General features: G+C 35.4%; 1 protein-coding gene across 2 annotated transcripts in view; it reads right to left on the bottom strand.

The window, feature by feature from the left end:
• USP32 (ubiquitin specific peptidase 32) overlaps positions 1-19,386 on the bottom strand; it is a 243,099-nt gene that overhangs the window by 63,589 nt on the left and 160,124 nt on the right. For both annotated transcript variants that reach the window (XM_047832929.1, XM_047832928.1), the window contains exons 11-12: positions 13,033-13,094; positions 1,761-1,863 (exon numbers count right to left, since the gene is read on the bottom strand). In XM_047832929.1, coding sequence (XP_047688885.1) covers positions 1,761-1,863; positions 13,033-13,094 — 165 coding nt within the window. The remainder of the gene's footprint in view (positions 1-1,760; positions 1,864-13,032; positions 13,095-19,386) is intronic.

The raw sequence follows: 19,386 nt of genomic DNA on the forward strand, positions 1-19,386 counted from the left end.
ATCTCTCCTTTACTACCCTCCACTAATTCTTTTCATGCACAGAAGGGTTATGGGAAGCAAGAGCAAATCAGGTTTGTGTTCTCAACACTGCACTTCTGTCTACTTATGAGAGATGTGCTGCTAAGAACAAGACCTCTACCATGTTCCTACAGGAAATAAAAATAACACTTCAAAACACAAAATGAGGATTTTCTTTGAGTCTGTAGCCAGTAAGACTTTAATAACCATTAATTCTAAGGCCGATTTAAGAATATAAAGAACAGGGGGCGCCTGGGTGGCGCAGTCAGTTGAGCATCCGACTTCAGCCAGGTCACGATCTCGCAGTCCGTGAGTTCGAGCCCCGCGTCAGGCTCTGGGCTGATGGCTCAGAGCCTGGAGCCTGTTTCCGATTCTGTGTCTCCCTCTTTCTCTGCCCCTCCCCCATTCATGCTCTGTCTCTCTCTGTCCCAAAAATAAATAAACGTTGAAAAAAAATTTTTTTTTAAAATTAAAAAAAGAATATAAAGAACAAAAAGCATTTCAAAAAAGACTTGATGCTTTACCTCAATGTTTTCATTTTCTACCTACAATCACCATCATTATCTACCTACAAAGTTTGAAGTCATTTGCCTACTTCTCCTTCAACAACATCAGTCTATTTTTTCCAATTAACATATTTTATATGTGAAAACACAATATTAAACTCTGCAAAACAGAAAAAGAACCAGTTAGAATAATGAAGTAAATAATGTGAACATCTACTAATATTCTGATAAATAAGCAATGACACAAAAGGACATACAGGAAAAAATATGAATCAAACTATCAGGTTAGTGATCATTTGGTTGGTGACCATTTGGTAACTAACGATGAATCTATATATCAACTGGCTCTCCAAAAATGGGAGAAATATGATTCCTAGCATTACTCTGAGTCTTTTCATACTGAAGAAAAATCCATTCTTTGTTTTACATAAGACTCTAGGGGTGCCTGGGTGGCTCTGTCAGTTAAGCATCTAACTCTTGACTTTGGCTCAGGTCATGATCTCATAGTTCATGAGATTGAGTCCACTGACAGTATGGAGCCTGCTTGGGATTCTCTCTCCCTCTCTCTCTGCCTCTCCCTCACTTGCGTGTGATCTCTCTCAAAATAAACAATCAAGATACACACACACACACATAAAGACTCTAGAATTTTCACTGAGAATTCCTCTTTTAACTCTTTATTTGGAACAACGGCAGATTATCATTTAGAAACTGAATCTAATGTTAGTCCTGAAATTAACTTTCTTGAACAGAAAAATCAACACTTCTTACCCAAGGGTCTTCAACATTTTGATGAAAAAGGTGAACAAATGAAGGATAAGGTAAGTGATGTGGTTGAGATACCACTGGCTTAAAAGTCAGACCTTAGGTTTGATCCCAGTAAGCAAGATATTTAGGTCACCTTTAATTTCAGCCTTAGGTACATCACAGGTAAAATGAATATAATACCACTTTTCTCCCAGGGATATTGTGAGCATTAAATGAGGTATGTAAAATGCATATACATGCACCCACGCGTCCATTATCACCTTCCTCACAGATTTGTTTCAAGGCAGGAAATTTATGTGGCAGTATAAGCACAGAGCTTGGTCTATAGCAAATATATCACACAGGTACTCATTTCTTTCCCCATCAAATCCTCATCTATGTAGAAGGATTTTATTACTGGCCAGGAGCCACCAAAGTCTGATAGAGTTGAAAATCCTATGAAATATTACATAGGGGGGTCATACTCACATATTTGACATATTCTTTCCACTGCTGCCACCACTGCATGGAGATGATAAACCAATTGTGTCCTGGTTGCAGACCATACCTGCTCTCTCGTTCTAACCATCCTCTGTACATACAAAAGACATTCAGTATATCAAATAGTATGAAACAGATGACCACACATCCACAAATTATCATTAGAAATTTTTACAAGGGAAAAACATGACACATATACTTGGGGGACTGCCATAGTTTAAATTAGTGAAACACTGGTAAGCCAAATTTAGGAGTCCTAAATACCACTATCAGGCTTCACACTGATGTTTTAAAAACAGCTTTACTGAGGACTAACTTACATAACACAAAATTTACCTGAATTCAGCGTACAGCTCAATGATTTTGGTAAATTTATAAACATGTGCAACCATCACCAGAATCCAATTCTAGAATATTTCAATTACCCCCAAAAGCTATCCTGTACCCACATTTAGTCAAGTTACATCACCACCCTCAGTTCAGGAAACTACCAGTCTATTTTCTATCTCTTACAATTTGCCCTTTTCTGAACATTTCATATACATAGAATAATACAACACATGGTCTTTTATACCTGGCCTCTTTTCCTTACCATAATGTTTTTGAGGTTCATCTATGTTGCAGCAGATATCATTAGTTTGTGCCTTTTAATCCCATTCCAAATATTACTTAAAATCATTCCAAAGGTCTGTATACACATTTTGTTTATCTACCTAACATCTGATAATCTGAAACTGGCAATCTATTTTCCAAAGTGGCTGCACCATTTAACATTCCCATCAGTAAGGTACAATGGTTCTAGTTTTTCCACATTCTTGGTAACACTTGTTATTGCCTGTCTTTTCTATCAAACGTTCAAGTGGGTATGAAGTGGTAACACATAGTGATTTAAAAAAAAACTTTTACAGAGGAGAAATTCATAACATAAGGTGTTGGTTGCCTATTTTGAATGTACTAATGCCAGTGGACTGTTATGCTTTAAATGGTCACTTTTATGTTATGTGTATTTCTCCAAAACATTTTCATACATTCCAACTGAGTAGTGATACATTAGGCAGTTATTTCCTATTATTCCCTTCCCCCAGCCCTTGACAATCACCATTCTGTTCTCTTTATCTATTCATTTACCTATTCTGGATATTTCATATAAATAGAATCATACAATATGTGACCTCTTATATCTGGCTTTTTTCATTTGTGAGGTTCATCCATGTTGCTGCACGTAGGAATACATCGTTCCTTTTTATGGCTGAATAATATTCCACAGCATGCATATACCACATTGTGTTTACCTATTCATCCACTGATGGCTACTTGGGCTGTTTCCACTTACTACTTATTGTATATAGTGTTGCTATGAACATTTGTTTACAAGTATTTGAGTACCTGTTTTCAACTGTTGGGGGTATATACCTAGAAGTGGAATTGCCAGGTTACATGGGATTCCATGTTGAGGAACTACCAACTTTTCCACACAGCAGCTATACCATTTTATATTTCCACCAGTGATATATCAGTGTCCCAATTTCTCCACATCCTTACAAAATTATTTTCCATTTTTTTAATTATAAACATCCTAGTAAGTGCAAAGCAGAATCATTGTGGTTTTTGAGTTGCATTTCCTTAATGACTAATGATTTTGAGTATCTTTTTATGTGCTCGATGACCATTTGTAGGTCATCTCTGGAGAAATGTGTATTCAAGTCCTTTACCCAGTTTTTAATTGAGTTTTCTTTTTGTTAGTGAGCTGTAGGAGTTAGTTGACCCCTGGTTAGTTGACCCCTGACAGATCTGTGATTTACAAATATTATCTCCATTTTGTTGGTTAGTTGACCCCTGGCAGATCTGTGATTTACAAATATTATCTCCATTTTGTAGGTTGTTTTGTCACTTTCTTGACAATGTCCTTTGATAAACATAAGTTAAAAAAATTTTTTTTAATACTTATTTATTTTTGAGAGAGAGAGAGAAAGCAGGGGAGGGAGGGAGGGAGGGAGGGAGGGAGAGAGAGAGAGAGAGAGAGAGAGAGAGAGAGAGAAAGGGAGATACAGAATCTGAAGCAGTCTCCAGGCTCTGAGCTGTCAGCACAGAGCCTGACATGGGTCATGAACTCACGAACCATGAGATCAGGACCTGAGTTGAAGTCAGATGCTTAACTGACTGAGACACCCAGATGCCCCGATAAACAGTTTAAAATTTTGATGGTCAGGGGCACTTGAGTGGCTCAGTTGGTTAAGTGTCCCACTCTTGATTTCAGCTCAGGTCATGATCCTACAGTTGCTGAGTTTGAGCCCCTCAATGGGCTCTGCACTGACAGTGTAGAGCCTGTTTGGGATTCTCTCTCTGTCCTCTCTCTCTGCCCCTCCCCCCTACTCACGTGTGCACAATCCTTCTCTCTCAAAATAAACTTAAATTAAAAAAATAAAAATAAATAAATTTTGATGGTCAAATTTATCTATTTTTTCTTTGGTTGCTCATGGTTTTTATTGTCACACGTAAGAATTCAACTTAAAATCCAAATCACTTTTGAAAAAAATATTTTTCCTAGATACAGAATAAAAGTACCATTCTGCTCACTCCTAGATTCCAAGATTTCTGATGAGAAACCTGCTGTTAATCTTATTGAAGATCTACTGCATGTGGTGGATAGCTTTTCTCTTGCTACTTTAAAAATTTTCTCTGTCTCTGGCTTCTGATCATCTGATTAAAATGAGTCTTGGTGTAAATCACTTACAGTGTTATCCTTCTTGGAGCTCGATGAGCTTTTCTAATGTTTAGGTTCATATCATTTATCAAGTGTGGGGAGTTTGGACCCATTATTTCTTCAAGTATTCTGCCACTTTTTCTCTTCTCCTTCTGGGATTCCTATGTGTATGATGGTACGGTTGCTGCTATTTCAACAGGTCCACTAAACTCTGTTCATTTCCCTTAGTTCTTTTGTCTTTCTACTACTCAGTCTCAATAGCTTCAATTGACCTATCTTTAGATTTTAACTTCTCTCAAACCAGGCTTTATGGTTCTTGATATATAAAAAGAGTATAAAAAAACGTTTCTAGCTTGTAGGCTGTATAAAATCAGGTAGTGGACCAAAGTCAGCCAATGGGCCACAGTGTAATAATCCATGGTTTAACATATAGTCTGTCCTAGACAATATCACATGTACTTGAATATGTACCCTGCTGTTGTTGGGTGGAGTGTTCTGCTGCTGGGTGCATATACATTTACAACTTTTATATTTTCCTGAAGAACTGCAACTTACCATTATAAAATGTCTGTGTAGTAACAATCCTTTGTCTAAAAGCCATTTTTTCCTAAATATGCATGGTTATATTTATTTCAGCATTTTACTTTGAATCTATTTGTGTCTTTGAATCTCAAGTATTTGGATTAAAAAAAATCAGTCTAGCTTTTGATAATTGTTTAATCCATTTATACTTAAAGTAATTATTGATATGGATTTGTGCCTACCATTTTGTTACTTGTTTTCTATTTATCTCAAGTATTTTTGATTTTCTATTCCTCCTTTACTTCCTTCTTTTGTATTAGATTGTTCTGTATTAGATAGCATATCATTTTAATTATCTTTTTAAAGAAACTATATTTGGGATTATATTCTTATGGCTGCTTTAGAGTTACAAAATAAAGCTTAACACATGCTACTTCAGATTAATACTAATTTATTTCAGTAAAATATAGATGCTGTTCAAATATAGCTCTAGTTCCCATTCTCTTGGTTGTATTATTGTCATGCATATGACGTCTTTTTATCATGTAAGAACAACATAGCTTTCAAATTATTGTCTTATGATTTTGTATTTTAAGTCAGTAAAAAGGTGAAACAGAAATGTACTGGGATATCATTATGTTTACTGGTGCTCTATATTTCTTTATGTAATTCAAATTATTGTCTGGGGTCACTTTGTTTTAGCATGAAGAAGTTCCTTCAATATTTTAAGTATTTTATTCCTTCAGTATTTAAGACATGTTAACTAGCAATAGTGTTTGTATGGACTGTTTTCAAATTACCTTAATTTCTGAAGGATAATTCTGCTGGATAAAGAATTCTGGGTTAACAGTTTTCCCCCTTCAACACTCTGAATGTCATCACACTGCCTACTGACCCCTATCATTTCTAAAAGAAAAAAAAAAGGTCAGCCATTAATCTTATTGCCTTCTACAGAAGGAGTCATTTTTCTCTTCCTGCTTTTAAGATCTTCTCATTGTAACTTTGAACAGTTTGACTGTGATATGTTTAGATGTGGATCTGTTTTTAACCTGCTTGCAGTTTGTTGGGCTTCTTGGATTAGTGACTTTCAATACTTTTAGAAGATCCAGCCATTATTTTGTCAAATATTTTTTTCTGCTCCTTTCCTCCTTTTGGGACTTCCATTATGTGTGTATTGGTATACCTGTCTCTGGTGTTTCACACACTTCAGGTTCTGTTCATTTTTATTTATTCTCTCTGCTCTTCATACTGGAAAATCTCTATTGATCTATATTCTATTTTGCTGATTATTTCTCTGCAACTCTAATCAGTTGCTGAGTCCCTGTAGCGAATTTTCATTTCATTTATTGTAATTTTCAACTCCAGGATTTCCACTGAGTTCACTTTTAAAATTTTTATCTCCTTATTGATATTTTATATTTGACTAGTTATTGTCATTATATTTTCCTTTAAATCTTTAAACAAAGCTTCCTTTAGCACTGAAAACATTTATAACAACTGCTGTGAAATCTTTGTATCCTAAGTCAAACATCTGAGGCTACTTCAGTGACAGTTTCTATTATCTAGTGTTGTCACTACCACCACCACCACGGTATATGGGTCACGTTTTCTATTTTTTGTATGTTTCATGATCTTCTGTTATTGAGAACTGGACATATTTGATAATATGTTTCACCAACTCTGGATTCTGATACCACCTGTGTGTTTTGCCTTGTGACTTCCTGGACTAATTCTAGAGTCTGTTTCCCCTGCAGTGTGAGGCAGCTCAGTTTTATTATTTTTTACATTTTAGTTTGGCTTCCTTGGGAACAGCATAATTTACTGATCAGACAATAACTGGTGAGGGGCTATGCTGAAACATCTTGAGCCAGTAATACTTACACTTTTCTTGATGGAAGAGTTTGCAGTTTGAAAAATGATGCAAAGTTCAGGCAGATAACGAACTTCCTTGGTTTTTACTTTTTGCATGTGCAAGGTCTCACATTCAATCAGGAATGAATAGATAGCTACGGTCCTCCTTGGTTTCTGCTGAGCTTGGGCCTAGCCTTGTGTATGAGCAGGCTTCCAGATCATTTGTGATATGGTGAAATATATCAATACTCATTACGGTCATCTTGTTCCCTGGATCTCTTGGTTAAAATTTTGACTGGCCTGTCAGTCTGGTGTTTTCCTTAATCAGTATCTCAACCCCAAGCTAATGATGTTCCCTGATTGTTTGCCAACATGATTGTCATATAAATATATATGACTATATATAAAAATATATATATATAAATTACTTATTTATATATATACACACACACAAATATAAATATTGTGTATATGCACAATTTTCTTGGGCAGGCATTCATGCCTGTCCTATTCCAAATTAAGTCAGCCTTGTCATCTCTGCCTTGGTAAAACTATCATGTTGGGTAGGAAGGAATGGGAACAGCCCCAAGTAAAATTACCACAGATTCCCATTATCCTTACCAAGGTTTAGTGGTTTTTCTTGAATAAATGCTTCCCAATTGTCAAATAGCTTTGGTCCATTTCCAAAGTCCTAAAATAGCTGGCTGACAATTTTGTACAATGTTCTATTTTGTCCAGTTGCTTTTCAGGGAGGATTTGCTGACATCTTCACTCAGCCATTGCAGAAATACTAATTTTGATATAAATTACTGATTCTTTAAGTTAGAGAGAAATATTTCTTTCATCTCATTGCATATATACCAACCCGATTCATACTTTAAAAATCATCCGACAAATTCAAATGAATTTCTAGGAGTAAAAATGCAGGCAAAATAACACAAAACTCAAAAGTCAAAAATGAAATGAACCACTTTGGAATCTAGAATTTAAAATTCAGATTTAGTAAAAATAAGGAATACAGAGGCAGATTATTTGTGTTTTCAATGAAAAAAGTCATTGACTTGATCCTGCCACTTCCATGCAATTTTTGGTTAATAAGTTCCTCAACTTTTGTGTTCTCAGTTTCCTCTTCTATAAAATGGGATGGTGATACTAATTTAAAGCAGTTATTCTTTTTTTTAATATAATTTATTGTCAAAATGGTTTCTGTACAACACCCAGTGCTCATCCCAACAAGTTAAAGCAGTTATTCTAAGGAATAGGTGAAATAATGCAAATGGAACTACTGTGTAAAGAACAAAGTTCTATAAAAACATGAGATTTTACCAGCATTATATTTTAAAATAGGGATGCTATAAGCATTTGCAAAATAATTAAGCCAAGAAATGTATATACGGGTTATACAGCATTTTTTTAAGTTTTTATTTTAATTCCAGTTAGCTAACATACAATGTTATTTTAGTTTCAGGTGTACAATATACTGATTCAACAATTCCATACATCACCTGGTGCTTATCTAGACAGCATTCTTAATATGTATACTAAGTCATACTGACTTCAGAAGATATTAGCATGTGATGAAATTAGATTACAATACTGTAAGAAAAAGCTACTGCAGCTACATAAAAGCCTTTCAGTATTTCTTTACCATATCTCATTTGTACACTTAAATGTACTTTAAAATTTTATTTTATGACAGTTAAAAATCAGAAAAAATCAAGACAACACTGTCAACATCTGAATACAAGATGAGTAAATAAGAATGAGTTTTCTGAGCATGAAAATTAAAATGACTACATGAGACTAGAGTTTTTATGAAAACATTTTCAAAATGGATACAGCTAAAAATTCTTTAAAAAAATAACCATTTTTGGGGGGCGCCTGGGTGGCTCAGTCGGTTAAGCGTCCGACTTCAGCTCAGGTCACGATCTCGCAGTCCGTGAGTTCAAGCCCCGCATCGGTCTCTGGGCTGATGGCTCAGAGCCTGGAGCCTGTTTCAGATTCTGTGTCTCCCTCTCTCTGCCCCTCCCCCGTTCATGCTCTGTCTCTCTCTGTCTCAAAAATAAATAAATGTTAAAAAAAAATTTAAAAAAAAAATCACCATTTTTGAAAAGAATCCAGTTTTTGTTAAGTTCATTTATTTTAAGAGAGCGAGCAGGGGATGGGCAGAGAGAGGTGGGGAGAGAGAAAATCTGAAGCAGGCTCCATGCGCTCAGCACAGAGCCCGATGCAGGACTCAAACCCATGAACTCTGAGGTCATCACCTGAGCTGAAATCAAGAGTCAGACACTTAAGTGACTGAGCCACCCAAGTGCCCCTAAAAGAATCTATTTTACAAAGATGGAAAATATATTTGCTACTTAAATTAATCTGAATCTCAATTGGCATTTCTCTTTAAATGTTAACTACATAATCCTTCCGGTCCTCAGGTATTCCAAACAACTCTATTCAGTATACTCTCTTATCAAGCAGTCATACACCAGAAGAAACTACTGAAAAATTTGCATACACACTAGTTTCAAGAGTAAGTGACAAACTATATATTGAATTTATTCTAAAAGCCAAGTTTAATAGTGATTCAGTCTTGTTTCTGAAACTTCCTACACAAAAGTAGTAACACTAACGCAATGAAAGATACTTGATATATTAAAAATTGAATTATAGCCATAAAAATGTGCAGGCCTATTAACCTAGATATTTCCCCTCAAGTAATATTGCCTAAATAAATACCTAACCAAAGGCATACAGAATTTATTACTAAATTACTAAATTATATTAAAGAAAAATAGAGATTAAAAAATAGGGGATGAATGGGGCCTACTAGCCAGTCATTTAAATTATAAAAGGCTTTTATTGATATGTAAAAGTGTCATTTGATGTAATCTGCAGTGAAAATGGAGGCCAAAAATAAAAGTGTGTTTTGAAATATCCTTCCTTCTTTCCTTTTATTTAAAAAAATTTTTTTTAATGTTTATTTTTGAAGAAGAGAGAGAGTGTGAGCAGAGAGAAAGGGAGACACAGAATCCAAAGCAGGCTCCAGGCTCTGAGCCATCAGCACAGAGCCCAATGCAGGGCTCGAACCCACAAACTGAGAGATCATGACCTGGGCCAAAGTTGGACGCTTAACCGACTGAGCCACCCAGGTGTCCCCCTTTCTTTCTTTTAAATGTTTATTTACTTTTGAGAGACAGAGAGACAGAGTGTGAGTGGGCTAGAGGCAAAGAAAGGAAGACACAGAATCCAAAGGAGGCTCCAGGCTCTGAGCTATCAGCACAGAGCCTGACATGGGGCTTGAACTCACAAATGACCTGAGATCATGACCTGAACTGAAGTCAGACACTTAACTGACCGAGCCACGCAGGCATCATGAAATATTCTCATTTTTAAAAAAACATTTACAAATCCCATCAGAGGCATACATATGTGGGTATATGAACATAAAAGTGTCAATAGTGCAACCATTAACAAAATGAAAAGGTAATCTATGGAGTGGAAGGAAATATTTGCAAACCACAGATCCAATATCCAAAAAAAAAAAAAAATATATATATATATATATACACACACATATATATATGAAATTCATTACAACTTAATAGTAAAAAGATAATAATAATCCAATTTAAAATGGGAAAGAACCTGAATAGATGTTTTTCTAAAAAAGACATACAAATGGCCAAAAGCTACATGAAAAGGTACTCAACACCACTAATTATCAGGGAAATACAACTCAAAACCACAATGAGGTACTACTGCATGCCTGTTAGGATGGCTATTATCAAAAAGACCAGAGAGACTATCCATTCACAGATGTGGAGAAAAAAAGAATCCTTATACACTGTTGATGGGAATATAAACTGGAATAGTCACTATAAAAACTAGGTTTCACATGAAATCAAAAAAAGAACTACCATATGATCCAGCAATCCTACTTCTGGGTATAAAACCAAAGGAAACAAAATCATGATCTTGAAGATGATAGCTTTACTTCCATATTCATTGCAGCATTATTCACAAAAGCCAAGGTGTGCTAACAACCTATGTGTACAATAATGAATGAATGGATAAACAAAATGTGGTATGTGTGTGTGTGTGTGTGTGTGTATATATATGTATATGTATGGTAGAAAAAAAATGTGGTGTATATATATACACATACATATATATATGTGTATGATGGAATATTATCCAGTCTTAAGAGGAAATCCTGTCATTTACAACAAAATGCATGAGTCTGGAAGGCATTACACTAAGTGAAATAAGGCAGGCAAAGACAGACAAATATTGCATGGTATATCACTTATATGCAGAATCTTAAAAAAAAAGAGTTGAATTCAGAAACAGAGAGTAGAAGAGCAGTTGCTGGAGGTTGGGAGAATACAGACAGGCTGATAAAAGGGTACAAACTTTTATAAGATAAATAAAGTTTGAAGATGTGATGTATAATATGGTGACTACAGTTGATAACACTGTAGCGTATAACTGAAATCTGCTAAGAGAGTAGACCTTAAATATTCTTACAATTAAAAAAAAAAAAAAGGATCCAAAATCTATAAAGAACTTATCAAACTCAACACCCAAAAAACAAATAATCCAGTGAAGAAATGGGCAAAAGACATACATAGGCACTTCTCTAAAGAAGACATCCACATGGCATACCAACAAATGAAAAAATGCTCAATATCACTCATCATCAGGGAAATACAAATCAAAACCACAATGAGATACCACCTGACACCTGTCAGAATGGCTAACATTAACAACTCAGGCAACAACAGATGTTGGCAAGGATGCGGAGAAAGAGGATCTCTTTTGCACTGCTAGTGGGAATGCAAACTGGTGTAGCCACTCTGGAAAACAGTATGGAGATCCCTCCAAAAATTAAAAATAGCACTACCCTACGACCCAGAAATTGCACTACTAGGTATTTATCCAAGGGATACAGATATGCTGTTTTGAAGGGGCACATACACCCCAATGTTTATAGCAGCACTATCAACAATAGCCAAAGTATGGAAAGAGCCCAAATGTCCATCGATGGATGAATGGATAAAGGTGTGGTATATATATACAATGGAGTATTACTTGGTAATCAAAAAGAATGAAATCTTGCCATTTGCAATTATGTGGATGGAATTGGCAAAATTAGAGAAAGGCAAAGATCATATGACTTCACTCATATGAGGACTTTAAGATACAAAACAGGTGAACATAAGGGAAGGGAAGTAAAAATAATATAAAAACAGGGAGGGGGACAAACATAAGAGACTCTTAAAAATGGAGAACAAACAGAAGGTTACTGGAGGGATTGTTGGGGGGGGGGTTAAATGGTTAAGGGGCATAAGGAATCTACTCCTGAAATAACTGTTGTACTATATGCTAACTTGGATGTAAATTAAAACAATAAATTTAAAAAAAGGAAATATGTGAGGGAATAGTGATGGATATGTTAACTTGATGGTTGGAATCCTTTCACAATCTGTACCCATATCAAATCAAATTGTACACTTTAAATATTTTACAATTTTAGATATTACACCTCAATACAATTGAAAAAATGTCAACAGCAATTACCTATAAATACAGAGATGATGTGCTTTTTTTTGCTTCTTTTTATTCAGCTTTACTTTATAAAAACCTTTTTACAATAAACATGAACTATTTTGTAGTAAGGAAAAATTGCAACTTTTCATCTTATAAAATATCTTTTTTTTTAAAGTTTTTTTTTATTTTGGGAGAGACAGCATGCACATGTGAGCAGAGGAGGGGCAGAGAAAGAGAGAGGGAGAGAATCCCAGGCAGGCTCAGGACTATCAGCACAGAGCCCGACATGGGGCTCAATCTCATGAACCGTGAGATCATGACCTGAGCTGAAACCAAAAGGACGCTTAACGTCTGAGCCACCCAGGTGTCCCTAAGATGTCTTTCTTATTTCAAAAAATTAAATTCAGTACTTGGTGCAATTTTAAAGCTAAAGAGAATATGATTTCTAAATTAATCCAATCCCTTGGTTAGGAAATTATTTTAACAAAAATATTTCAATATGAAACTAATTTGGAGAAACAAGGTGTCACTATAATGATTATATTAAAATGGGACATGTTACTTAATAACAATATATTTCAAGTGTCGGAAATTTCAACTATATAATAAAAAGTACACTGACTGAAACTATAAACTTACCTAATAATTTGTCCTTCTTCTTCAGGAGTAGCTGGTCTTAACCCCAGAACTATGTGACATACCTAGAGAAAAAAGTGGTAAATCAAACTTCACTGGTGCCAATGACTGGACTGTATAAAATTTCACATGCTCTGCATGAGTTCCATTTTGTGGATGGGAATCTGAATTAGCAATAGCTTTCAAAAGATGAATTATCAATGTTTGAACTTTAAACTTGAGCTGTTTGTTCGTTTTCTAAACAAACTATTTCAATAGAGGCCAACTTCTAAATCTCTGTGTGAGACAGGAAAGAAAGGAAGGGAGGGAGGAAAACGGAGATAGAGACAGAGACAGAAGAAAAGAACTATTTACCAGAACATTTCATTAATACTATGTATTTTAAGATATTTCACACAGGGAATATTATTTTCTTTCCTGAAATCTGAAGAGCAAATCATGGCACTCAAGGAGAAAGGCGAGGGGAGATGCAGAGGATATAGGAGACAAAAAATATGGGTAGCATTTCAGTTTAATCAGTTCAAAGAGAAAAATTACTGCCACTAATGCTAAATAAGCTTTTTAAAAATATGCTTTTTAGGGCTCATTTCCTCTATGTGCCTTCTCTAAATATCATCAACAGATGTAATTTTTCAATATTTTCTCATGAAATATTTCAAAAACACAGAAAAGTTTAAAGAATTTAACACTGAACATGTCATACCCATTATCTAGATTCTAACATTAACGTTTTATTATACTTGCATCTATCCATTAATTCATCCATCCTTAATTTTTGGATGCATTTCAAAGTAAATTACAGACAGTAGTACAGCTCTTTATAAATACATCAGCATGGCTAACATTAACCAGAGAGTTCGAGATCTGTTTACAGTTTTACCTTTTGAGGTGACATTTACGTAACAACAAAATCCACAAATTGGGTTTTTGAGATTTATCTATTTAGGAGTAAGTAGTTCATTGTCATTACTAAGTAGTATTCCATTGTTTGAACACACCACTATTTTATCCATTCTCATATTGACAGATATTTGAGCTTTTGAAACCTATTTTTCTAAGCAAACTTATAGAAAATGGAAATACACATGCTTACAAGTGAACAAATCTTAAGTGTACAGTTCAACGACTTTTCACAAAGTAGTATCTATGAAACCCAGTAAAAAAACAACTGCTATCTCACCCAAAGCCCACTTTGGGTTCCTTCCCAGACACCACTGCACTTCTCTGATGTATCCACTATCCTGAATACTATCACCACCATAGAATAGGTTTTGCATGCTTTTGAACTTTTTGGTTTAGTGTTTTCAGCTCAAGTTTATGTAAGATGCATCCATGTTGTTGGGTGTAGCAATATTAGACTTATTTTCCAGTGCTTTAAAGTATACCACTGTATGCACATGCCACAATTTACTTCCTATGTATTTATTTATTAATAAGTATTTGGGTCATTTTCTGGGGTTTTTTGGGCTACAACAAATAGTGATTTTAAGAACTTACTTGTAGGTCTTTTGGTGCCCAGATAACACCAGTTTCTGTAGGTTTTACATATGAGTAGACTTTACGGGTCACCAGGTAAATATATGTTCAACTTTTATAAATACTGCCAAACAATTTCCAATGTGTTTGTAATAATTTACAATTATTACAAATTGTACAAATTACATCCTATTGGCAATATATGAGAGCTCCAGGTGCTTGTTATCCTCACCAATACTTTATATCACTTAAAAACTAACCATTCTGGGGTATGTCTACTGAATTTCACATGTGGTTTTAATATGTATGTCCATGATGACTAAGGAGCTCCTTTTCATTTATTAACTACTGGGACATTCTGTTTTGTGAAGCATCTCTTCAGGATTTTTTTTTTTCACATTTTTATATTGAAGTTTTGCCTTTTTCTCATTGATTTTTATTCTTTGTATGCCCTAGATACAAGTCTTGTCAGATGCAGGTTTCACAAACATCTTCTCCCACTGCATAACTTATCTTTTCACTTTTTAAATGGTAGCTCCTCACTTAAAAAAAAAAATGACTTGTTGTTTATTTAGTTTTTTGTTTTGTTTTGGGGTTTTTTTGTAGATATTTTATTTTTATTTTTTTTAATATATGAAATTTATTGTCAAATTGGTTTTCCATGCAATACCCAGTGCTCATCCCAACAGGTGCCCTCCTCAATACCCATCACCCACCCTCCCCTCCCTCCCACCCCCCATCAGTCCTCAGTTTGTTCTCAGTTTTTAAGAGTCTCTTATGCTTTGGCTTTCTCCCACTCTAACCTCTTTTTTTTTTTTCCTTCCCCTCCCCCATGGGTTCCTGTTAAATTTCTCAGGATCCACATAAGAGTGAACACATATGGTATCTGTCTTTCTCTGTATGGCTTATTTCACTTAGCATCACACTCTCCAGTTCCATCCACATTGCTACAAAGGGCCATATTTCATTCTTTCTCATTGCCACATAGTACTCCATTGTGTATATAAACCACAATTTCTTTATCCATTCATCAGTTGATGGACATTTAGGCTCTTTACATAATTTGTTTATTTAGTTTTGAGAGACAGAGACAGAGTGAGCATGAGTGGGGTAGGTGCAGCGCAGGGGGTGGCGTGGGGGGGGTGGGGAACAACAACACGCGATCTGAAGGAGGCTCTGTGTGGACAGCAGAGAGCCTAATGCGGGCTCAAACTAACTGTGAGTTCATGACCTGAGCCAAATGGAGACACTTAATCGACTTAGCCACCCAGGTGCCCCTAAAAAAATTCTTAATTTTACTGAAGTCCAACTTAGAAACTTTTGCTTTGTGGTTAATGCTTTCTGTGTCCTAAGAAGTCTTTGCCACCTCAAAGGCATTAAAATATTCTTGCAAATTATTTTCTAAATGCTTTATCTTTACTTTTCAAACTTATTAGATTTATAATCCCACTTGGATTAATCTTGATATATGGGTAAGAAGGAAGAATAATAATGCATTTTTCCCCACAGAGATGCCAATTGACCCAGTACACCATTTATTGAAAAGATCACCCCTTCCCATAGGCAATGCAAAGTCTTCTTTGTTATAAGTCAGGTGATCACATACATGTAGGTCTGTTTAAAAACTCTCAATAGTGTTCTACCGGTCTATTTGTCTACCTTCACGCAGGTATCACATCGTCTTAATACTACTGTAAGTCCTCTAACATCGTTCTTTACATTATCTTGGTTACATTTGGCCTTTTCCACTTCTGTATGTACTTAGAATCAGCTTGTCCAGTTCCACAAAAACAATGACAACAATAAGCTTTTTGGCATTTTGATTGTGAATGCGCCACATCTACAAACCAATTTATTTATTTATTTATTTATTTATTTATTTATTTATTTATTTATTTTATGTATTTTTAAATATAATTTATTGTCAAATGGCTAACATACAGTGCGTAAAAGTGTGCTCTTGGTTTTGGGGATAGATTCCTGTGGTTCATCGCTTACATAGAACAACCAGTGCTCATCCCAACAAGTGCCCTTCTTAATGACCATCACCCATTTTCCCCTCTCCCCCAAGCCCATCAATCCTCAGTTTGTTCTCTGTATTTAAGAGTCTCTTATGATTTGCCTCCCTCCCTCTCTGTTTATAACTAATTTTTTCCCTTTCCCTTCCCCCATAATCTTCTGTTAAGTTTCTCAAGATCCACATATGAGTCAAAACATATGGTATCTGTCTTTCTCTGACTTATTTCACTTAGCATAATACCTTCCAGTTCCATCCATGTTGCTACAAATGGCATGATTTCATTCTTTCTCAATGCCAAGTAGTATTCCATTGTAAATATAAACCACATCTTCTTTATCCATTCATCAGTTGATGGACATTTAGGGTCTTTCCATAATTTGGCTATTGTTGAGAGTGCTGCTATAAACATTGGGGTATATGTACCCCTGTGAATCAGCACTCCTGTATCCTTTGGATAAATTCCTAGTAGTGCTATTGCTGGGTCATGGGGTAGTTCTATTTTTAATTTTTTGAGGACCCTCCACACTGTTTTCCAGATGGCTGCACCAGTCTGCATTCCCACCAACAGTGTAAGATGGTTCCCATTTCTCCACATCCTTGCCAGCATCTGTTGTTTCCTGAGTTGTTAATTTTAGCCACTCTGACTGGTGTAAAGTGGTATCTTATTGTGGTTTTGATTTGTATTTCCCTGATGATTAAGTGACATTGAGCATCTTTTCATATGTGTCTGTTGGCCATCTGGATGTCTTCTTTGGAAAAGTGTCTATTCATGTCTTCTGCCCATTTCTTCACCGGATTATTTGTTTCTCAGGTGTGGAGTTTGATGAGTTCTTCATAGATTTTGGATACTAACCCTTTATCTGATAAGTCATTTGCATATATCTTTTTCCATTCCATCGGTTGCCTTTTAGTTTTGTTGATTGTTTACTTTGCAGTGCAGAAGCTTTTTATCTTCATGAGGTCCCAATAGCTCATTTTTGCTTTTAATTCCCTTGCCTTTGGAGATGTGTCGAGCAAGAAACTGCTGTGGCTGAGGTCAAAGAGGTTGTTGCCTGCTTTCTCCTCGAAGATTTTGATGGGTTCCTGTCTCACATTTAGGTCTTTCATCCATTTTGGGTTTATTTTTGTGTATGGCGTAAAAAAGTGGTCTAGTTTCATTCTTCTGCATGTTGCTGTCCAGTTCTCCCAGCACCATTTGCTAAAGAGACTATCTTTTTTCCATTGGATGTTCTTTCTTGCTATGTCAAAGATTAGTTGGCCATAAATTTGTGGGTCCAATTCTGGGGTCTCTATTCTATTCCATTGGTCTATGTATCTATTTTTGTGCCATACCATACTGTCTTGATTATAGCTTTGCAGTAGAGGCTAAAGTCTGGGACTGTGATCCCTTCTGCCCCTTTGGTTTTCTTTTTCAATATTACTTTGGCTATTTGGGGTCTTCTGTGGTTCCATACAAATTTTAGGATTGTTTGTTCTAGCTCTGAGAAGAATGGCAGTGCTTTTAATTGGGATTGCACTGAATGTCTACAAACCAGTTTAAAGGGAACTGACACTGACATCTTCAAGATGCTGAGCCTTCCAATCCATAAATATGGATTATCTCCCTCTGCATTGTTTTTTTTTTATTGCTTCTATAACAAATTATCACAAATTCAGCATCTTAACACAAAGTAACTTTATTATCTTATGGTTCTGTAGGTCAAAAGCTAGACACGGGTCTCACTAATTCAAAAATCAAGGTGTCAGCAGAGCTGCATTCCTTTCTGGAGATGAAAAGAACACACTTCTTTGCCTTTTCCAGTTCTAGAGTTCACCCACATTACTTTGTTCATGGCCCCTTCCTCTATCTCAAAGCCAACAAGTTTGCATCTCTAACTTTTCCTCCAACGTCATCTCTCTCTCTCTCTTTCTCTTTCTTCCTTTCCCTCCTTCCCTCCCTCTGACCACAGCTGGAAAAGGTCCTCTACTTTTAAGGACTCATTTGAATTAGACCCATCTGCTAGGCTAATCTCCCTATCTCAGAGTCCTTAGTCCAATACATCTACAAAGTCCCTTTTACCATGTAAGATAACATATGCACAGGTTCTAGGGATTAGGGCATGGATAACGTGGTGGTTGTGGTGGGCATTATTCTGCCTACCACACTCTTTAAAATTTGATACTTTTTGATAATACACAAGACAGAACACCCCGATTATGTTTAGAATACTTCAAAATATTGGCCACTGAGTTTATGAAGAAGGACTGAAAATAAAGATATTACCACAGGGATGGTTTTCCAATTTTGTTAACACTTATATATGTTACACTTAAATACCTAAAACACTCAGCCAAGAGGGATCTTGGCAAATAAAGTAAGAGTATAATTCAAGCTTTTATCACTAGACTTACCAACTAACTCTACCAATTTTAAGACACAGATAACAATTAAAGCTTAGCATAGCATAATATAACTTAGCATAACTTAGCATAACAGTCTTCTTACTCATATACTAAGTGAACATATAGTTTTAAAAGCATATTGAATATGAAATAAATACAGTAAAATATAATGTTAAAATGTAGGTGATAAGTATTCATGTGAAAAACCTTTTAGCTCTTCATAATATAATGTTAGAAACACACATACACAAAGGCAAATCTCAAGCATTTGGTTATTTATAAATTAGAGTCAGAAAAATAGTGCCACTGCAAGTTCTTGATAAGAATGAGAAAAAAAAAAGAATGAGGAAATAGGAAAGACAATACAAAAGAATCAAAACGTTATGCTATGCAATAGCTACAAGATGATATAGGCATAAGCCTAAGTGATCTAAAAGTTATGAGATAAAATAATAAGGATATTATTTTAAATGAGATAA

The sequence above is a fragment of the Prionailurus viverrinus genome, chromosome E1, assembly GCF_022837055.1.
Source record: "Prionailurus viverrinus isolate Anna chromosome E1, UM_Priviv_1.0, whole genome shotgun sequence".
NCBI classification, from domain to species: Eukaryota; Metazoa; Chordata; class Mammalia; order Carnivora; family Felidae; genus Prionailurus; species Prionailurus viverrinus.